The 23,522-nt window shown below is 36.7% G+C and overlaps 1 protein-coding gene across 5 annotated transcripts in view; it reads right to left on the reverse strand.

The window, feature by feature from the left end:
• Positions 1–299: 299 nt before the first annotated feature.
• The window catches only part of SEC24B (SEC24 homolog B, COPII coat complex component), an 88,892-nt gene continuing 65,669 nt past the window's right edge, over positions 300–23,522 (reverse strand). For all 5 annotated transcript variants that reach the window (XM_047798208.1, XM_047798207.1, XM_047798210.1 and 2 more), the window contains 16 exons: positions 21,165–21,291; positions 20,380–20,489; positions 18,336–18,448; positions 16,206–16,324; positions 15,784–15,839; positions 15,328–15,534; positions 12,920–13,043; positions 12,346–12,504; positions 11,308–11,481; positions 10,588–10,698; positions 8,054–8,229; positions 7,364–7,501; positions 5,632–5,736; positions 4,792–4,884; positions 1,449–1,552; positions 300–1,202 (listed from right to left, as the gene is read on the reverse strand). In XM_047798208.1, the coding sequence (XP_047654164.1) occupies positions 1,088–1,202; positions 1,449–1,552; positions 4,792–4,884; positions 5,632–5,736; positions 7,364–7,501; positions 8,054–8,229; positions 10,588–10,698; positions 11,308–11,481; positions 12,346–12,504; positions 12,920–13,043; positions 15,328–15,534; positions 15,784–15,839; positions 16,206–16,324; positions 18,336–18,448; positions 20,380–20,489; positions 21,165–21,291 (2,031 nt within the window). In that variant the 3' untranslated portion in view covers positions 300–1,087. The remainder of the gene's footprint in view (positions 1,203–1,448; positions 1,553–4,791; positions 4,885–5,631; positions 5,737–7,363; positions 7,502–8,053; positions 8,230–10,587; positions 10,699–11,307; positions 11,482–12,345; positions 12,505–12,919; positions 13,044–15,327; positions 15,535–15,783; positions 15,840–16,205; positions 16,325–18,335; positions 18,449–20,379; positions 20,490–21,164; positions 21,292–23,522) is intronic.

Genomic DNA, 23,522 nt, shown 5'->3' on the forward strand with positions numbered 1-23,522 from the left:
TGGCATAGGACAGTGGCTACAGCTCTGATTCGACCCCTAGCCTGGGGAACCTCCATATGCCGCGGGAGCAGCCCAAGAAATGGCAAAAAGACAAAAAAATAAATAAAATAAATAAAAAATAAATAAATAAAAAAGAAAGTAGAGCTTGTTTAGAATACAGTAGTACTTGGTAATGTGCACAAACTACTGAAAATGTATTCACATACTAATTGAAACAAACTATCATTGCATTTTCCCAGCATTCAATTGCAAAAATACCACCAACTCCCCCACCACAGACACATAAAGAGCAAACCATATTGTCAAGCAAAATATTTTAATTAGTAGGCTGATCATAAATAAATCCACATAAAAGATTTAACAGAATTACAAAGAGTTTTGTGTTTCTTCTGTGGACTCAATTCATAATATGCATTAGTCAACCTCATTTTCTAACTGCGACAAAAAGAGTTGTCATCCAACAATGGAGCACAGTTTATGCAATTCATATTCTGTAGTTACATTTTTACATTTTCTTTACAAATGTAACATTTATATACATTATATATATATTTTTTTTCTATAGTTCATGTTCTGAAACTATTGTTTTTACAGGGAAAATATTGAATTCATTTAATGAATATGAATCATTCCTTGTTAAAAAGTAATTTATATAAACAAGTAACATGGTACCACTGCCTTTTGGCATCTTTTGTCAGAGTTCAAGTCCAGAAATGTTACTTTAATTATAAGAAAAAGGAATTTATCTAATTTTACATCATGACATACCATTCCACAGAGCTACATAGGTTTGCCGGCTTGCAATGAACAGATACTGTACTACTGCACTACTGGAAATGTGTGGAAACCAATTCAAAATATACTTGGTGAAACAGCACTATCATGACCATTAACTTACGGTGAAGAAAACCTGTCCCGTTCTTTCTTCTTCTTTACCTTGTGCCAAAGCCTCGCACAGGGTGCTACGCTATGCATTGTCTCTTGGAACAACAAATTCCTTCATTTCAAACTTCCTATGTGCTTTTCTGACAGATTATGCTTTACCTCGTTTATAGATCTTTTTCTTCGTACTCAATTTTATTCCACTTCACTTACAAATCTGCTGCTGAACGTGAAGCAAAAACTCATAGTAAGAGAAGGCCGCTTCTGTCCGGTCTTCAATCAAATGTTGAAAAAATTCTGTTTTGGCAGGACTCTCATCTCTGAAAAAGAAAAAAGGGTTAATTATCCAAAAATGCATATTGTTAAAAAGAATAGTTATACATTAAAAAAAATTACTTCTACATGGGACCTAATGAAAATAGATGGGGCGTATAATCAAGTAATAGCAGTCCATCACTGGAGGGTATTTTGATTATTATTACTTAAAATTTGCTTTGAAGACAAGCAATTTCACATGGATTGGACAGGAAAAGACAATTTCATAATTAAGTTACATAAATACTTACTTTACCACGTGAAGAATTGGGCTTAATGGTCTATTGTCTCTAAGCCAAGTTATAAAGGATCTGGCTCTTTCTGATGAAAGTGTGTCTAGTTCTGGAAGATGTGTCTGGTAAAAAATGGAATTAGGAAATTATTTCCTTTCACACAGACTTTAGCAGTAGCACAACGAAATCACAATCGCCACTACCACCAACCAACCACCAGCACTCTATTCCCAGCCCCAAGAGCAGCAAACACACACATGAAATTTACGAGTGACAATTCTGTTCCTATTTTTTCTAAGTCAGATACGTTTAATGATAAGTATGTCACTGATATTTTACCTGAGTACTGTATTTTTTCCAGACAAGTCAATAAAACACACATAATGATTAGCAGGTCACTGGTATTGTGTTACACTTTTATGTTTCTTCTAAAGGAAGTATTCCAATGAAGGGGACTATTACTAACTCCCATATTCACTTAACTTTTCATTATACCTTATTCTAAGAGTAGCTTCTTGGAATTCCTGCTGTGGCACACTGGGTTCAGAATCTGACTACAGTGGCTTGGGTCACTGTGGAGGTTCGGGTTTGAGCCTCAGTCAGGCACAGTGGGTTAAGGATCCCGCAACTGTGGTGTAGGTTGCAGCTATGGCCTGGATTCAATCCCTGGCCTGTGAACTGTCTTAATGCTGTGGGCGTGGCCAATTTAATTTTTAAAGAAAGAAAAAAAAAATAGCATTTTTAGAGAACTTTGTTTCCTCTTGTCTTTAAAATTTAAGGGCAAGGAGTTCCTGTTGTGGCGCAGCAGAAACAAATCTGGCTAGGAACCATAAGGGTGAGGGTTTGATCCCTGGTCTCACTCAGAGGGTTAAGGATCTGGCATTGCCGTGAGCTGTGGTGTAGGTCACAGATGCGGCTTGGATCCTGCGTTGCTGTGGCTGTGGTGTGTGTAGGCTGGCGGCAACAACCCCAATTAGACCCCTAGCCTGGGAACCTCCATATGCGCCGGGTGTGGCCCTAAAAAGACAAAAAATAAAATAAATTAAAAAAAAAAATTAAGGGCAAGGATTTTTAAAGAAGTGTGAATTTGTAAATATATTTAAAAACTATATTTAAGACTATTTTAAAAAGACCTAAAGTCTATTCTTTTATATATATTTATATATAGATATAAATAAAAGTATATATTCTTCTATATACATGATGAATTTTTTGAAGCCAACTTAATAGATGTACATTCTTTCTAAGTGTATGTATAGCTACTATATATACAAACACATTTTTGAAAATACAAATGGATATTATGCACACTATTCTCTCTTTTAAGTTGTATTCTTCTTAATACACGCATAGATATTAACACTATGTGTGACATGAAACCATTTCCATATATATACCTATAGGGTATATTCTTAGGAGTAGATAATTTACTGTGTCAGACACTGTGATTTTAATTTTAACAGACAATGTCAAATGGCCCTCCAAAAGACTGTGTAAATGTAGAGTCCAATCAACAGTATTTGACAGGCCTGTTGACCTATTCCCTCTGCATTACTGCCTATTATCAAATTTAAAAATGTTTACCATCTGGCAAAATTTGATAAATAAATGCTCGGAGTTCCCGTCGTGGCGCAGTGGTTAACGAATCTGACTAGGAACCATGAGGTTGTGGGTTCAATCCCTGGCCTTGCTCAGTGGGTTAAGGATCTGGCATTGCCATGAGCTGTGGTGCAGGTCGCAAATGCGGCTTGGATCCCACGTTGCTGTGGCTCTGGTGTAGGCCAGTGGCTACAGCTCCGATTAGACCCCTAGCCTGAGAACCTCCATATGCTGTGGGTGCGGCCCTAGAAAAGCCAAAAATAAAAAAATAAAAGAAATGCCATATTGTTGTTTTATTTTGTTTTCTTAATTATGAATGAAGCTGCACTTTGTTTTACATGGCCACTACTACCTTTTCACCCCATGAATTTACCTATTCAAATCCTTTCCCCATTTTTCTTTTTCTATTTTTGAGAGGGGGGTATCTTTTTCTTAAAAATTTGTAAGAGAACTTATCTTAGACAAATAAGCCCCTTTTCTATTCATGAGTTACAGATTATCTTCCAATTTTGTTGTACGTCATTTGGGTTTATTTAAACAGAAATGTTATATTTTTGTGCTCGGATTTTCTAATCTTCTCCATCACTGACTTACAAAGACCTTACCCATTGTAATATAATAAAGATTATGTTACTGGTATTCTATTTTTCGTAGTGATTCGAAACACAAGCTTTACCACATTCTGTTTTTCATGAATTATATCTACTTCTGAATTCTATTCTGTTCCACCAACATATTTACTGTGCCAATATCACAGTTCTTAAATAACTACGGCCTTAAAACAAAGTTTATTACTTTATTTAGTAGGATTTATTTTTCATATGCTTTTTCCTCTTTTCTAACATTATTCTCTATTTTCAAAATTTTCCTTATTATCCTCATTTGGCGAGTCTTAGAAGTGAACTCTGGGATTAATGCATCAAATTAAGAAAAACAAACAAATGAAAAGTGAATGTTGTAAGAATTCCATTGACTTTATATTAATTTTAAGAGAAAGGACATATTTACAACACCCAAGAACAAGGAAGTCTTTTCCACTAACTAAGTTTAGAGATCTGCTTTCCAAGTCATTATCTCTTTGGTAGTAACACATACAGTTTGAAGCCTACTGAAACAATCATGTTTATCACCAGCAAAATAATGTAGAGAAGTTAAAGTTGTTGGAAACCAATTTGGCAGTTCCTCAAAGAGTTAAACTTAGAGTTACCACATTACCCAGCCAGTCTACTCCTAGTTATACATCCACAAAAACTTGAAAACATATGTTCACATGAGCACTTATGTGTGAATTGTTCATAGTAGCGCTATTCACAACAGCCCCAGAGTAGAAATAACCCCAATGTCCATGAATGAATGACTGGATCAACAAAATATGGTATAAATACATGCAATGGACTACTATTTAGTCGTAAAAACGAAGTACCCATACATATTACAACATGAATGAACCGTGCAAACACTGGAGAAGAAAAAGAAGTCAAACACAAAAGGCCATGCATTGTGCGATACATGAATTGTCCAGAATAGGCAGATCCACAGCGAGAGGAGAGCAGTTAGTTTGCCAGGGGAAAGCAGAAAGGAAAAACTGGCGATATAGGTTTTCTTTCTGGGGTGAGAGAAATGCTATGAAATTAGATACTGGAAACGGTTGTACAACACTGAAAATACACAAAAAATGAATGCATTGTACACTTTAAAATGGCTTAAATGATGACTCATGTGAATTCTGTCTCACAAAAAAATGTGAAACAAATCCACTGACCATTTTCTGTGGTATTGACGCAAAGTTAGGATACCCAAGCACGTCCTCTATAAAGTTATTGTCACAGCCTTTTCCAATCCAAATGTAAAAAACCTAAAAACAAAAGACAACAAAAAATTAAAACTCCCTGGTCAGAAACCCATTATAGCTCATTTTATCCAAATGACCAAGCATTAAAGAGGTAAAGTGTACTAACTCAACGCAGGCAGGAACAAAGACAAAAGTAAAAGGGAATTCGGAAAGGGGTGTATTTGGAATCTATACTCAGCAATCTGAAGCGGTCGTCATCTTCTCTGCTTACATTTCATGGCTTCTCAGAAAAGACATCCCACCGTCTTCCTCACTCTTTTCCCAACAGGAATATAATGCTTCAACTCGGGTAACTGACTCATGTTTCCTATCCACCAGTTCCATTATTTCCATTACTGTCTCTGTACTGTAACTAAAGCCTGACCCCACTCCATTCTGTGGCCATTAGAATCCTTTTTCTGCTCATATGAAGCCATCTTGCCCATCTGACCCCCTTCACCACCATCCTGTCCAATGACCTCTTCTAAACTCCTAATCATTAATGGCATTCCAGACAACAGATCAAGCTGGGCTAGATAAATTCTTGGGGTCCCTTTGCATCTTTTTTTGATTCTGGATGATAAAATCCTTGAGAATAGGAATGTATCTCTTTACTTCTCTTAAATAAATTGACTTCCTGTGCCAGTTACTAATTATTGCCTGAGTTCTGGGTCCACCTTTCATTGCCTGATCTGTGGTGACAGAGCTGGACCCCGTGTTTCTCCTTCTGCCAGTGAGAAGTGTTAAGCTTTGTCAGGAGAGGGTGCTTACAGAGCCACAGTCCATAAGGAAAGCACCTTCTCTTGTCAGTTTTTCTGCAGACAATTTTTGAAGCGGGGGCTGAGGTACAACCCTGTCGTTAACGTGTATTGCACCCTGAAAAGGAAAAGATGGAATGTCAGTGAGCTTACATTACTATTATCACAGGTTAGAGCTCTTTATGAAACTGAAAAATGACCCTTGAGAATTCTGTAGGATGCGAAAATATCACAGTTGACTTTTGAACAATATCGGTTTGAACTACATGAGTCGACCTATGCAGGTTTTTCCATAAATACTACCATGCAACACGATCTGCAGTTGGTTGAATCCGTGGATATGGAACAGAGGATACAGAGGGCTGATTATAAAGTTACGCACAGATTTTCAATTGCACAGAGCCTGGTGCCCCTACTCCCCCACATTGTTTAAGGGCCAACAATACTGAAAATACACTGGCTCCTTGGCTATAGAAGCAAGATGCTCAAATGCATTCAAATTTAAAAGATAAAAACATGAATATGTAAAATGCTCTCTTTCCTTCCCTTCTGGGATTGAGATATATTAAAAGCAGGACTACTAAATCTGCTACAAAGGACTTCTTTACATTTCTCTAGTAACAAAATATAGAGAAGATTCCAAAGAGTAGGGTTTTAACACAGGAAGAAAAAAGACATTACATATGTGCATATTAAAAATACTGTTGGATACCAGATTTATTTACAACAATATAATCAAAGTTGCCCTATGATTGTGTCAGAAACAGTCAAAATCTTCAAAATGGAAATGCCCACTCTATAATACGGCTTAAGAGTAGATGGTGTAACCAAACCCACGAGAAGAACTACTTCTCATATGAAATTAGTTTTGGAAATCCCATAAATGTAATAGTATCTACCAGTCCGCTGTCCAATCAAATCCATAGCTAGTGTCCTTATTTAATGTATCATTACCACAGGGGAGAAACAGATGGAAGAAACTGTTAATACTACCTTAGCTGTAGAATAAAGATACCAAATATATGTTTCTTTTTTTCTTTTCTTTTTTTTTTTTTTGGCTGCTCTGCAGCATATGGAGCTCCCAGGCCATGCGACCCAAGCCACAACTGCAGCAACACTGGATCCTTAACCCGCTGTGCCGGGCTGGGGGTTGAACCTTGAATCTGTATCCCAATGCTTCCAAGATGCTGTCCATCCTGTTGCATCACAGCGGGAAATCCTTGTTTTTTGTCTTTTTAGGGCCACATCCACGGCATACGGATGTTCCCAGGCTAGGGGTCCAATCGGAGCTGCAGCTGCCGGCCTATGACACAGCCACAGCAACACTGGATCCTTAACCTACTGGGTGAGGCGAGGGATGGAATCCACATCCTCACAGACACTATGTCAAGTTCTTTCTTTTTGTCTTTTTGCATCTTTCTAGGGCCGCTCCCACGGCATATGGAGGTTCCCAGGCTAGGGGTCTAATTGGAGCTATAGCCACCAGCCTACGCCAGAGCCACAGCGACGTGGGATCCTAGCCGCATCTGCAACCTACACCACAGTCACAGCAACGTCAGATCCTTAACCCACTGAGCAAGGGTAGGGATCAAACCCGCAACCTCATGGTTCCTAGTCAGATTCGTTAACCACTGCGCCACGACGGGAACTCCTATGTCAAGTTCTTAACCTGCTGAGCCACAATGGAAACTACCCCCAAATATATTTAAATTAAAAAATTTCAAACACACTAAAAGAAATCATACCTCATCTGTCAATCTGTCTATCCTGTATAAGTTGGGATGAATCATCTTCATTAGATGAACAAGTGGCTGACACTTTATCTGACACATGGCATATACACGATCATCCAGGCGTGTGCTTGTACCAGTTCTAAACGCTTTCTATGTGGAAAAATGATGCACACTTTTTTCAGTAAAACATAAATACATATACCGTCATTCATGGGAAAAGCATGGCCTTCAAACCAGACAGACATGGGTTCAATTTCTGGCTCTGAAAAGTTACTTAGTTTCTCAAAGCTACATTGTCATAAGAAAAACAGGGAAAATAATACTCCCCTCTCTAGGCTGCTATATGTATAACAGCTGTTACGGTGCCTGAGACTTAGAAAGATTTTCAATGAACAAGTAGACCCTTTCCTTAGAGTCTCTTTCCAGGGGCACATACTAAGAGTGTGCAGTATACACACCCTGATTCAAGATGCTCCCACCCAGTACACTGAGAGCATGCAGTTTTGCCAGAGTCATGGTGTGTTTGAACACCTTCATTTTCTACTCATCTTTTCCTATTCTTCAAAACTCTTCCAATGCTAATCTCCCTAACTGTCTAATGAAATATTTTAAACCCCTCAGAAAATCTAGATTTCATTTCTTTACCTATGTATCGAAAATTTCAAAAGACTTTATTAAATGTAACAGTGTATAGAGAACTACCTGTTTGAGAAGGGCCAAAACATAGAGAGGGAACAACTTGAGGGAGGTGGGTGCTATCAACCCAGAGTGCTGTAAATTTGAGACAGTTGAGCCGTATGCAGATAATGAGTCCACCACAGCATTCACCAAGGCATCTCTTGCATCTGACAGACTTGATGAAATTGATCGATCCACAGCTACAAATCAACCAAAATGAAAAGGTATTTACCCATTAGATGTCAATGAATACTATAAGAGATAAAATTTACATGCACTGGAGTTCCCACTGTGGCACAGAGGTAATGAATCCGACCAGTATCCATGAGGATGTGGGTTCAATCCCTGGCCTTGCTCAGCTGGTCAGCGATCTGCCATTGCCATGAGCTATGGTGTAGGTCGCAGACGAGGCTCAGATCCCCATTGCTGTGGCCGTGGTGTAGGCCGGCAGCTGTAGCTCTGATTGGACTCCTAGCCCGGGAACTTCCATATGCCCCAAGTGTGGCCCTAAAAAGCAAAAAAAAAAAAAAAAAATTTTACACTCACTGTTTCAGAAACCAACAGATATTCCATTTTTAGGTTAGAAAAATACATTTCACTTGCTCCTTTATTTTTATTTTTATTTTTTTGCTTTTTATGGCCGCACCTTCGGCGTATGGAATTTTAGGCTAGGGGTTGAATCGGCCACAGCAATGTGAGATCCAAGCTGAAAGCTCATGGCAATGCCGGATCCTTAACTCACTAAGTGGGCCAGGGATCAAAGCCGTGTCCTCATGGATACTAGCTGCGTTCATTACCGCTGAGCCACAACAGGAACTCCTGCTTCCTCATTTTAAAAGTATCTTCTTATTTCACAATTTTTTTGGAACTAATAAATCTGACAATCAGAAGGAATCTAGGTTGTTTTGGACCTTTTTGTTAAGTGTGAATACACTTAACTGCTATTGATATTATAGAATGTTTATCATCAATCTACTGAGAAAGCTGAGGATTTTTCATTAAACAGAAGTCATATGTGTAAAGTATGATTCTTTTCTGCATAAACAATGTAAGCTCTGTAATCTGAATTATCCCTTATGATCCCCTAGTATCTTCTTTGTCAAAGCATTTCTAGGTCAACAAAAAAAGAAGGCAAAATAAACGTAGGTTCTCATACAGACACTAAAGAGCCAGAAGTCAGTATACAGGTGCATATTTATTCAAATAGAGATAACCTATACATATGCCCAAGTATTAGAAATAAAGTTATACTGAAAAGCAGTTACAGTATAATTAATTTGAAATAAAGATATAAAATGATAATTAAAATATTGAGATCCTTTAGTAAATGCTATTCTACTTTATCCCAAAATGAGTAATAATGTTATTTTTCTCCAGGACTACATGGAAAATAACAAGGTTCATTTTACAGCTACATTCATCTAAAAAGCAAATTCATTCAAGATACTTGGTGTTCTATTAATTCTCCAGAGGATTTTTTTTAACTTAACGCAGAGTAAAATTTACTTTTTTGAGTTCTGTCGTGGTTACATGTTAAAATGCACAGCCAAGCAATCATTGCCACAATCAAGATACACAAAAGTTTCAGCATCCCAAAAGTATTCCCTGGTGCTGCACCTTTATAATAAAATCCTCCCCCTGCCACCAACCCTGTTAATCACTTCATTCCTATAATTTCTACTTTCCCCGAATGTCATATAAGTGGCATCACAGGTATGCAGCCTTTTGAGTCTAGCTTCTTTCAACTAGCATAATGCCTTTGAGAGTCAGCCACGTCAGTTCACATAGCAACGGTTCATTCCTTTGTGTTGCGGAATGGATTCCATCGTATGGATGTACCGGTTTGTTCATGCATTCACCAGTTGAAGGACATTTGAGTTGTTACCAATTATTAGTGATTATGAATCCCATGAGTTTTTTTTAATTTTTAATTTTTTGCCTACCCTGCATCATATGGAGTTCCTGGGTCAGGGATCAGATCTGTGCTGCAGTGTGACTTACACCACATCTGCGGCAACGCCAGATCTCTTAACCTACTGCTCCGGGGCCAGGGATCAAACTCAGGACCTGGCACTGCAGAGACACCACCAATTTCACTGCACTACAGCAGGAACTCCAGAGATTTTTTAAACTAAAGAATTAAAGCTCCCATCATGGCTCAGTGGAAACGAATCCAATTAGGAACCAGGAGGTTGGGGGTTTGATCCCTGGCCTCACTCAGTGGGTTAAGGATCTGGCGCTGCCATGAGCTGTGGTGCAGGTAGCAGATGCAGCTTGGATCTGGCATTGCTGTGGCTGTGGCACAGGCCAGCAGCTGTAGCTCCTATTCAACCCCTAGCCTGGGAACCTCCATATGCCGTGGGTGTGGCCCTAAAAAGCAAAAAAAAAAAAAAAAAAAAGAATTAAGAAATATACAGGAGTCCAATTCACACTGCCACAAACAAAAATGTAAAACATATACACTTTTTAAATAAGGGGTTTCAGGGGTTAAAAAAACATCCAGACTTCGGTTTTTAGGATAGAAAAACAGATTTCACCAGTTCCACTTTTTTACTCACCCATGTTTGCCAGAAGGCAGATGGCAGCTTGTACATCCACTCCTGCATACACATCTGCTAGTGAACTGACCACTGGCAAGCAAAGTGTATGCACTCTGATTCTCCGCTCACCTGGTGAAAGGATGAATCCATGTCATTGCAACACACATTAGACCAAGAAAGAAAGAAAACAAATCATCACTATTAAATCACCAATAGGATTTTGGAATATAAAAGCAAAGTCTTAAAAAAGAACATGTTTTAAAGAAAATTAAACACTCTCCAAATTTGAACACAGCCTATGAACATATCCTATATTTTGTATATTGCTGAACATTAGGTTCTGGGTTATCTTAATATCACCCACTCTAAATTACATGCAACACAGTAAAATGTCAGAAAACTTAAGACTGTGAAATAACAAACCAGGCCTTAAGTGCCATGCAGAATTTCTTATGTTATTGGGGAAAAAATAATGTTCAGGATGACACAGATTTAGTGTGGGTTATTTTGATAGTATGATCCTGGGAACACAAATCTTCCACAAGTCAAAAAAGACACTCTTTAAAGATTCAAAGGTGATTTAAAAAAAAAAAAAAAAAACCAGAACATAGTTTCAAGTAGCTACTATAAATTCTATCACTTCCTAATGTGTATGCATTCTTTCTCTCCATTCTCCCAGCATATGAAAGGAGTGGAGAATTACTGCTGCAGGTTCCAGTTCATTTCTGCTAACATCACCTTTGCTTGATGTATACAACAGGGCTGTTTGAAAGCACACCAAGGAAGTATCTGTCAAACTTTCTTCAATTGACAGCTGTACTGCAAATCCAGCATCAGGATTGATGTTGGCAAGGGATAACAAATCAGTGGACCGGACAAAGAAGTTTCCATGAAAAGTGTGCATTGAAAGACCTAGGGAAGAGAAAACTTGTTATAAAAGATGAGGTAATAGCAGTACTCCTACCTTGGGCTAAAGCTACTTTTTAAGATTAAAATTACAGTGTTCCTAGGTGGCCTAGCAGGTTAAGGATCCAGCATTGCTGCCTCTGTGGTATGGATTTGACTCCTGGCCCAGGGAATTTCCATATGCAGTGGGTGCAGTCAAAAACAAATAACCAGATAATAAAAAGTTTGTTTAATAAAATAAAATAAAAATATATCTGGCTTTGAATCAAAAGGATAATTGGGCATTACAATGGATTGTTAATTGAGGTTTCAAAATATTAATTCCAAAAGTCAATGCAGTTTATATAAAGGGAGACTATATATTTAACTTGTGTGGACAATTAGTCTTATAATATTTTCTTTTAGGTAACTTGAAGTTGGATGAAGATCTAATGTACAGATTTAAACAAATGAAGGTTACTGTACAACTTACTTAAAAAGGCAACTAAGGGATGAAAATCCTTCCAACACACATTCACATTAAATGGAGATATTGTAAACTGAATACCATGTGAATGACCAGGAAGGCAAACATTCTGAATCTGGCAATTTTCACCTAAGAGCTTCCCTATTCCTCAAATTCTTCTGAAATCATTCCAATAGGGGCTTTCTTTTAGGTTCTTCCTAATAATCAAATCCTTATCTTTGTCCACTTATTCAAATAACTTAAGAAATACGGCAATGATTAATAACTATATTGAAAATAGGGTACAGCTAACTGGATGAAGCAGAAAATCATTATTATAGATAGTCGCAGATAGTCAAAATTTAAGTGCTTATTAATTTTGACAAAAGTATATGACATGAAGCATAACTGTTATAATTTCGTACCTTTAGTACACCTTATTCTCATAACAGCTTCAAATCCAATCTTTCTTGTGAGATATCGTTTCAGATCTTTTTGTAACTTTTCTGCTTGTGAAGGATTGTGGGTACAGTGGAAAGATGGGTAATAGTAGATGCACCCTGCAGAATACTTGGACATGCAAGCTTTAGGGAGAAATATAAAAACTATTAGCTACAGAAACAATATTCCACTTGTCCAACAGTAATGCAGATTCTATATTACAAAGACATTTAAGTCATAATGAAAAAAACCCAAAGCTGTCAAAATGGGGATAACATAAATCTGAGAAACAAACACCTGTGAAATATAATATACAGTAAAGTTTACTGTTGAGCAGAATGGTAAGGGAGTTATATTAAACACAAACAAACAAACAAAAACCCATAATCACATTTTGTATTTGTATAGTGCTTTAAAGTTCACTGGTAATTTTCATAGACATTATCTAATTCACATGTCTTTCTCCCCAAACTATTAAGAATACTTAGTAAAGAGTTTTTATTAATTATATGCTAAAAATGTTTACATAAAGAGATAAACACAATGATATCTCCTTACCTAGAGAAGCGAGATCGGAATACTGTGAACTTAAAAGGAACAGATCCACTGCAGTCTGTTGCCCTGAGCAATCTAAAGCGAGTTTCTTATAAAAATCTGTTGCAGGGCCAAGATGTTGTACAACCTAAGTCAACAGGTCATAAAGTAAGAGCTAGAAACCTTGAATTATGCATATATTTCTATCTGTTACAATAAAGAAGAAGTTATCCTTTGTCCTCTTTCAAACTAAAGAGTTTTCTAAAATGAGTAGGCACAGATGTCCTATAATAATAATTAACATTTATAAAGCACGTATGTGCCAGCACAGGTGATTTATTTATTTTCAGTTTTTTAAATTTTTTGTCTTTTTAGGGCTGCACCCATGGCATATGGAAGTTTCCAGGCTAGGGGTTGAACTGGACCCACAGCTACTGGCCTACGCTAGAGCCAGAGCAATGCCAGATCCAAGCCGAGTCTGAGACCTACACCACAGCTCATAGCAACGTGGGATCCTTAACCCACTGATCGAAGCCAGGGACTGAACCAGCGTCTTCGTGGATACTAGTCGGATTCTTAATCTGCTGAGCCATAATGGGAATGACAATGTTTTACATAAAGTACTTAACCCTCATAATAACATGTATCTCCTAGTGTTATCAACATTTTACAGAGGAGGAAACTGAGGCCAAAAAAAAACATGTAAACTTGACCAATTACATAGCTATTGACTGGTAGATGTTGGGATATAAACCCAAGAAGTCTGGCTCCAGAGTGCTGTTACCTATTATTATAAGATAACTATTATACAACAAATGAAAGAGTAATAGATTAAGGAAAGTTCTTCCTGTTGGTATGAGGAGACTTGACCTGAGCAGGTGGCACTGGGGAAGAGTTAAGAATGCAAGAGCAGGAGTTCTCTTGTGGCACAGTGGGTTATGGATCTAGTATTGTCACTGCAGAGGTTCAGGTCGCTGCTATGGCATGGGTTTGATCCCTGGCCTGGCAACTTTCACATGCCATGGATGTGGCCAAAAAAGAAAAGAAGAAGAAGAAGAAAAAAAGCAGGAGCAGAGTTTCAAGTTCTTAATTACTATGCTATACTGCACAACAAAAATTTTCAATCTTCTTAACTACAGTGTGTGATTATTACATTAAAGTTTAAAACAGAACAGATACTTAAGGTTTTGAATCCCAGTCAGATAGAGAGTATTTCTGGAAGTTAAATGAGAAAAAAACAAACAAACCCCAAACTGACTCAAAGAATCCACAAACAAACCCCAAACTGAATCAAAGAATCAGCAAACCTTTCTATGTTTAAAACAACTCAGTATTCCGTAATGGATTACAATGGATCAATGAACTAAAATGCTAGCTGTAATTGTTGATGAGTTAAAAAATACACTCGTCCTGATTTATTTTGAAATTAGTTTCTTTCTCTTAATTTCTATAAAAAGGAAAATATGGTGCTATTCTCTAGCAAAGTGGTGAAGAATAAAAAAGCAACAAGACTTACTGATGACTAGAGGATGAGAATCCTTAAGAGTACAGGTTGTTAAAACCCCCAATAAGTAAAACACAATAATAATCTAAATACAGTTTATAGCCATTGATCCAATAATTTCACTTCTAGGAATTTATCTTAAGGAAAAACTGAGTATGTGGCTAAAGATTTATGAGACTATTAAAACTGTTTAATTCATGCTCATAACTAGTTGCAATGGTGTTTTCTTATACATAAATTGAGGTCAGACAAAACTTATGTAAATAACAGAAATGACTGTTCTAGCTCATTTATCATCTGAAATAAAGGAATAAAATACCCTGACCAAACCTTCATGCAAAAGTCAAGTAATATTCAGCCTCACTTTCTTTTAATAGTGAAAACATTGGTGACAACTATTCACCAATCAATTGCTAGGAGGTAATTAATTACATTAAGTTTTCCAGGTTTACTATATATATATATATATATATATGATGTCCAATTATGCTTATTTGCATTTGTTTAACTAAATGATATCTTGATGTGAGATAATGGATGATTTATATTTGTTTCCACTAAGTTTTATACCATGATTTATATTACCTCTATAATATTTAATATGTGCATGTTAAACTATCTCAGATTTAGTTATTACCACTCGTGAAACAGAAAAGAGCACTGGAGTCAGAAAATCAAGTCCTATCTTTACCATTAAATAGTTACTTAACTTTTGTTTAATCTGTTTCCTCATCTGTAAAATAAAAAGGTTAAAGCAGATAATTTCTAAATTTCTATGACATGTAAACAAAGTAAAAAGATAATGTGAGTTACTCTCTTACCAGTTTTTTTTAATATTAATGAAGTAGAAAAATAGAATAACAAATAATTACAGTCGATAGAGGCAGAAGACATCATCTTGAAGATGACAGAAATTAATATAAAATACCTTTGTGCTTGATCTCTGATTAGGATCTTCTCTGGATTGCAGAAGTCCTGCCCCCAAGGAAGGTAACTGTGTCTGAAATACAGACACACGGCCACCTGTTGGAGACATTAATTTAAAGGCAGCCTGAAGCGCAGGACCCAGGGCACTGTGTGTTTCTCTTGTATTGATGAACATATTTGGCAATGCATTCAATAAATCTTTTATAAGCTGGGAAAACAAAGATTAAAAGTTGAATTACTGAGAAGGGCAAGGCAATATTCTTCCTTAAAACATTTCAGAATATATAGTATGTTGCATTATATTTTAGAGGACAGTAAAACTGAGTAGTTAACAAATAGGCTAGCTACACTGTTTACTGCAATGTTAATATACACCACGTAAACACATGGTCAGTATTTTAGTTATCAGCTGAAGTAACAAATTCTTTAATACATGAAGAAAAAAAATCAATCTTACCTCTTTACTTTCATACAGATTCACAAGTAAGCTATCCGGTGTAGGTAGAAAAACATCTATAGGGAAAACATATATTTTAACCAAAAGATAAATTAAGTCAAAAGAATTTAGAATAAAAAAAATCTTGTTTTCCTAAGGCCAGACATGTAATGGGTACCATAATACTGCTTAATTAAATATATATACTCTGTATGTATTATGTGTGTGTGTGTGTGTGTGTGTGTGTGCGTGCGCGCTTGAGCATCTACATGTACACACACAGGTGTAAAATATTTAGAATCAAGTATATTCCAGGAAAACAATTATTCTAAAACAAGTATCAAAATGAGCCAGATTACCCTTATGAAAGATGGACTGTAAAATAAAGTGGTCCTAATGTCAAAATTCTGTAGTTAAAAACTTTTATTTTATTCACTGCTTACCATCTATATCAGACACAATCAACATCTGAGGCTGTGATAATCCTTCTTGTAAATTATAGAAATGAATAGTGCTATCAAAGGTCATGAATCCTATTCTTGTTCGTGAATCTCCAGGAAGCCTAAAGACAGAAATGAAAATTTTAAATTCAAAGTTCTGGAGTTCCCATTGTGGTACAGAGGTAAGGAACACAACTAGTATCCATGAGCAGCAGGTTTGATTCCTGGCATTGCCGTGAGCTGTGGTGTAGGTGGCAGATGTAGCTTGGATCCCATGTGGCCAGCAGCTGCAAGCTCTGATTTGACCCCTGCCTGGGAACTTCCATATGTCTCACATGCGGCCCTAAAACAGCTAAATAAATACATAAATTCAAAGTGCTAAGTAACTTTTTATTTTTTTAAAAAATAACATAGTAAACTAAGTCTAAGAAAAATTGGATATGCTTTTTTATAGAGGACAAAAAAGTTATTCTTATCTAAATAAATACATATCAGAGAAGAGTAAGTATAAAACATTCTGTTTTCAGATGAAACCACTGACATGCTTAGAGTTAGACTGATGCAGAACAGACTTTTAACGTGAAATTTTAAATAAAAACCACATTTAGGGACACTGAGGCATTTTATCACTAATCTTTTAAAAATTTTCTGCTGGAACTTGGTATTCAAAAGTCAATGATACAGCAAATTTGAATAAATTACCATTTAAAAGCCTATCAAGCTTTCCTTATTAATAAGAGGGATGCCTTATCTGGCAAAACTATATTTCTAAGTATCAGCAACTATGTTAACTGCTGTTATGTAATTTATTGTTTTGGCAATGTTTTAAAAATATTTCTGAATATTTTAGGATGCTGAAATAGTGTGCATCCAAGCAAGAAACCTTGTAACTATTATGAATGATCGATCAGGCTACTCAGAGTCTGCAAGCTAGGTCAAAAAACATTTCAGAGAACAGAGTGCAACAAGTTAGGTGGGTATTCAGTTTACCAATACTGGGCAAGATTTATGCTGTTTATATAGACAAATTTCTTCACTTCTTTGAGATTTCTAAAGTCACTGAGTATTAGGGTCGCTTGTTATCAACCACAGTGGAGACTCCTTCCTTACCTATTCTACCCCAAGGCCAAAATACACAGAGTTGAGCTAGAATTGCTCTAGCTTCAAATTCCTCACTCTCAAAGTCACATCCATCGCCTTTTCCAAAAACATGACACTATCTTATTGCGATCCTATCACCTTTACCTTTTTTAAACTTTCCTAACAGTGTATTTTCATCATAATCAAATGTACATGTATTTTAAAGCTATTTTCCATTCCCAATTTTATCCTTCTGATTTTGCAGTCTATTTCATTTGCAAATAGGTCACATATCTTTATCGGACTGACTCCTGTTTCTAGGGCTACATCTTCATCCTCTTCCAGCAAGTGAACTCTTCAGTCATTATTTCTGATGGGTGTCAGAGTAGAAAAAGAAATGCACAAACAACTTTGTTTTCCAGAGATTTGGAAGGTGCCTTTTTTTTTTTTTTTTAAGTTAGCTAAAGGTCTCCATGACTAATATTCGTAGACACACAGTCAGAAATTAGAGCCAAGGATAAGCAACCATCCTACACTGTTTCCACTTCCAAAAGAAGCTCATTTCTAATGTACCACTACAATTTCCGGCTTCCTGAAATATTCAGCACAAAAATCAATTCCCTCTTTCTCTTTATCTAATGACTCATTTTTTTCTATAGCACATTTGAAATTCTCTTATGAAAAACTCCTTCCTCAGGCATAAATTACAGCTGGATTTCTCTCATCCAGTTTTTTGATACACTGGCTAAGTCAAATTTTCTGGCCTCTAGTGCTCAGATCTGCCAAGTCAGAGGGATAGTTAGATGAGATTTAAATTCCTTCTTAAGTATTAAAACTTTTATGACTGAGATTCAGATATCAAGTCATAAATCATAATAATCTAAGTGGCAGGATCTTTATTATTTTAAAGTAGATAGAACATAGTGATAGATAAATGAAATCAAACTTAATAAAAACTAACTCCACAAATTGCCAATAAACACTTCACAGTTAAATACATTTATAAATCAACATACACACACACACACACACTATAAGTGGAAAAATTCTTACTTGTCTAGATTTTCTAACAGTGACTGGCACAAAATTGTCAAATATCCAGCCTCCACTGCATTATGAGACACATCTAAAACAAACAAGTAAACTGCGGGTTGAGGAGGACGAAGCTGAAAAGAATAGAAATGATGTAACTAAATACTAGGTATAACTTATTCTTTTTATATCACAATTACTACTATATATTGACTGAGTATATTATAAAATATATATATATATATACAGATAGCATTGATGTTTTCTAAGATCTTATTTGCTAATGAAAATGACGTACCTTTTTAACTTTTATTCTTTTAAAGTTGGTTGTGGATTAAGCATGCTTAGGCAGTAATTACACAGCAATGGTTAAGCAGATGGGCTAAATGTCATCCTGATAGTGTTGGCTGAGATATCGCTCCAAGAAAAATAAAGCTTATTTATTATTTACTTAATATTAACCACTATATCCCTACTGTACTCCTAAAATCATTTTTTTATACTTGAAACCACTAGTATTGTTGGGTCACCTGGTGGCAACTGAATGCCAAAGATTATGTGCTATGTGTAGAGAAAGTCCTTGTGATGGCATTCCAAGTATGCTATGTCTTTATGTATTAGAGATATCTAATGAAGTATTCATGGATTAAATGATATGATGCTGGGGTGAGTATTTAATAAGCCCCAGGGTGGGGGGAGGGGAGGAAGGACTGAGGTAGGCTGGGGCTGGATGAAATACATTGAGCAAAATGTTGTTAATTACCAAAGCCTGGTGAAGGGTTAAGGATGGCTCATTACACCACCTTCTCTTCTCTGAAGTACACTTAAAAATTACTGTTATAAAAGTTAAAATAAGGGAAATACAGAGTCTTTTTAAGAAGATATTCCAACTAAGACTCATATGAGTCATATGGTAAAAATTAAAGACTACCACTTTAATTAGATTAAGACTCCTAAGGAGCCAGAACAGAGTTGGGGATGTAATAAGTTGTAAAGAAGGCAAGAAGCTGAGAGTAAAAGTGACCAAAAGAAAGTTTACTATAGTTAATATGGCAACAGACAAAGAAATAATAGTTCAGTGGGCAGAGGCTAAACTGGACACAAAAGACTCCCTCCACCCCCAAAAAACACCACACATAAAGAAAGAAGTGGCCAAGCACATGAGCCGTCCTTGTTCACCTCCTCCCACTAGTAACACTTTACATTGATGCAGACAACAAAGATTAGAAATGAGGATACAGAGGAGTTCCCGTCGTGGCGCAGTGGTTAACGAATCCGACTATGAACCATGAGGTTGCAGGTTCGGGCCCTGGCCTTGCTCAGTGGGTTACGGCTCGGATCCTGCACTGCTGTGGCTCTGGGGTAGGCCTGCAGCTACAGCTCCGATTCAACCCCTAGCCTGGGAACCTCCATATGCCGAGGGAGTGGCCCAAGAAATGGCAAAAAGACCAAAAAAAAATGAGGATACAGAAGAGGTATAAGTTATTAAAAAGATATTTAAAATGAGTAGAAATAATGAAGAAGATGAGCAGAACTTAGGTGAATAATTTGTAAGTGGAAAAGAGGAATGAAATCTGAAGAATCAGTATAATTAAAGAACAGGTAGAATTTTATGATAAAATGGAAAGAGAAAAAGCAGAGCTGAAGTTATCCATTTATCTTGATATCCATACTGGGTGAAAAAGTAAAATGGTGATATCTTTAAGAGCCTTAAAAGGGTAGTTTTTGACAAAAACTTATGAATTTTTATGTTTATGAATTTTAAATACTAAATGGTAAAAAATATTTATATTCACTCCCTACAAGAAATCAAATAAAAATGGCACCAATTATAGATGTTAGTGTCATCACGAAACATAACCAATGTCTGATATAATTGCATTCTTCTAGGACACCAAGGAATCTTTACAAAGAATTTTCTATTTGTTAAGCATAAACATTCAGCACTTTCAAAAAATTCACACTATGAACAATTTCAAAACTATGGCAAGAATTCACTTAACAGCAAATTACAAATGACCGATACAATTGCATCCCATGACTAGTTTTAATCCTGAATAGTTACCATATAGTCCGAGGAAGCAATGAACTCCACTGTTGAATTCTGAACTTCTGGCCGCTTGTGAGGCTCTCCATAAGATCGGGTAAGGGGGTTATACATAAATTCTTCAGGAACTAGATGAGATTAGAAACCCAGTACAAATTTAGTAACATAATTTGTAATGAGACACATACATATGTCTAGAAATAAACACCCCATCATCAATATTTGCAGGTTTACAACAGTTCTGTGGCTATCCAATGATAAAAATGGATCCTTTTAAAAAATAAATCAGAAGGATAAACTTATTTTCTGAAATCAGGTCAGAAAAACCAGGACTTAAGTGACCTTCCTTCTTAGGCTTCCATCTTACTATATTACATGGCATGCAAAAGAAAGGCAGAAACACAAATCTGAAAGCAGTAGTACTACAAGGACCTTAGAAATGACTAAAGGGGACAAAAGATACACATGCATGCATGTGTACACACATCCTGGCAAAGATCTACACTGAGCTGAATGACTCAAATGTACGAACAGAAGGCAATCTTAACTTGCCAGGGTCAAGCACAATGTCTGCATGATCTCATCTGCATGCCCTTCTCTGCTGGTTTTATGAATTCTTTTTACCTTCATTATTGATCACCCCCTTGGCCAGACAAAATGAAGTATCCTTAAGTCTATATTCTCTCCATTAAAAGTGGCATGAAAGTTTTTAAAGGAATGAGAAGAGAGACCAGATAACGGCCAACATGTCAGAATGCTTAAAATAATATTAAATACACTTATTTTAAGAATCTGGAACTCACCATCATTAACTCTATAGCACAAATTGCATTTCCATCTACGTTGATCAATGAAGGACACAAAAGGGTTGATATATGTTCGACAAGACCGGCACCTCACAATGGTATTGGATGTTATCACTGGTAATTGCTAGGAAGTAAAATGAAGACGTTGCAGCAGAAAAAGCACCCAGAGGAAAATGGACCACACACTGCTCTGCTACATATACAGAAGAGAAACCACATTTCTGTTTTGAAATTGGAGCATTTTAGTAAAATCCAGTGGTGTGCTGAGCAATATCAGTAGCTATCCAATTTTTTCCCTCTTCTGTCAAACTATAACACTAAAACAAAGTCAAACCAAATGTAATGAAAGTTATTGACTGACAAGAAAAGCTTGGTTGACAAGAAAATAGAGTAATTCAAAGCTTATCAGCCTAACTCAAGAAACAACAACAGTAATGGAAATATATACCATATAAAAATGCCTTTGTCTTCGCTGTCTGACTGCACCTGATACTAAACTCTAAGGTATGCACATTATTCTGCCACGTGGTCTTGATGGGGACCATGGCCACAAGAAACCAAACAACAACATGCCTTAAAAACAATTCATCTCGGAGTTTCCGTTGTGGCCCAGTGGGTTAAGAACAATATAGTGTCCGTGAGGATGAAGGTTTGATCCCTGGCCTCACTCAGTGGGTGAAGGGTCTGGTGTTGCTACAAGCTGTGGCGTAGGCAAGCTGCAGCGTAGGCCGCAGATGTGGATCGGATCTGGTGTTGCTGTGGCTATAGCGTAGGCCCGCGCCTGCAGCTCCAATTTGACTTCTGGCCTGGGAACTTTCATATGCTTCAGGTGTGGCCATAAAAAGGAAAAAACAGAAAAGAAAAAACAAAACAATACAAAAAGAAAAAAACAAAACAATAACAAATGGCTTAGCTGGGGAAAGGAACTTTATATTCAATGTAAGAAGTTTAGGGAGTTCCTGTCCTGGCTCAGCGAAAACGAATCTGACTAGTATCCATGAGGATGTGGGTTTGACCCCTGGCCTTGCTCAGTGGGTTAAGGATCCGGCGTTACCACAAGCTGTGGTGTAGGTCGCAGACATAGATCTGCAGTTCTGATTGGACTCCTAGCCTGGGAACTTCCATATTCCATATTCTGTGGGTGCAACCCTCAAAAGAAAAAAGAAGAAAATATATAAGTTTGGAAAATATGATGCATATTATTTATCTCACTAAATTAATCCCTGATAACATTTTAATATACTTCCTTCTAGCTTTTTCCCCATCTATGCATACATTTAAATATCTTTGTATTTAATTTTTTCACATAATTTTAATTAAAGAAGTAATACACATCATTTCTGTGAAAAAAATAGAAGTACATTTAACTGAAAATGATAAAATAAAAAATTATCCTGACTTCTACATCCCAGAGGAAGCCACTGTTGCCAATTTAGTACATATATGTCCAGAAGGTATCATATACAGAATTATGAATTTAGATACAAATTTTCACTATGAGAATTTAACTGTCTTGGGTTTAGAGATAAAGGTCGAAATTGTATTACAGGTGATCAAATAGTATTTGCGGAATGAATGAATTCAAAGCACTTATTGCATATTATTTTATTTTCTATTCACTTTACTCCTTTCTAGAATTGTTTTGTTTTGTTTTGTTTTTAGGGCCACACCCACAGCAAATGGAAGTTCCCGGGCTAGGGGTCAAATCAGAGCTATAGCTGCCAGCCTACGCCACAGCCACACCAGATCCAAGCCACATCTGTGACCTACACGGAAGCTCAAGGCAATGCCGGATCCTCAACCCACTGACTGGGGTCAAGAATCGAACCCGCGTCCTCACAGACACTAGTTGGGTTCTTAACATGCCACAATGAGAACTCCACTTTCCTCCTTTCTACACATGCTAGTAGGAAAGTAAGCTCCATAAAGAAGCTTATGAACTTTGTATCCTTCGCATACAGCATGAGAGGTAATCAATAATCACTTTTTGGTTGAATGAGAGAAAAGAAACTCCATAGCAATAAGAGGGTAGTAAACCACAGTCATAAAAAAGTATGAGAAAGAAACGCAACTTAGAAAGTATAAATAAATGGGTTAATTTTATTTCCGAAGCTTAGAAATTTTAATTTCAATACAACACATCTGCATGAAATACCAGAAGTATGTGTAAAAATCCAGCAAGCTGGGTATTAAATCAAATTGACTGTAGAAACTTAAAAAAGTAATGTTTTGTTTTTGCTTTTGGCCATGCTGGAGGCATGTGAAAGTTCCTGGGCCGGGGATGGAACGTGAGCCACAGCAGTGATTCAAGACACTGTTGCAGTAACAGTGCCAGATCCTTAATCCACTGAGCCA

The sequence above is a fragment of the Phacochoerus africanus genome, chromosome 10, assembly GCF_016906955.1.
Source record: "Phacochoerus africanus isolate WHEZ1 chromosome 10, ROS_Pafr_v1, whole genome shotgun sequence".
NCBI lineage: Eukaryota > Metazoa > Chordata > Mammalia > Artiodactyla > Suidae > Phacochoerus > Phacochoerus africanus.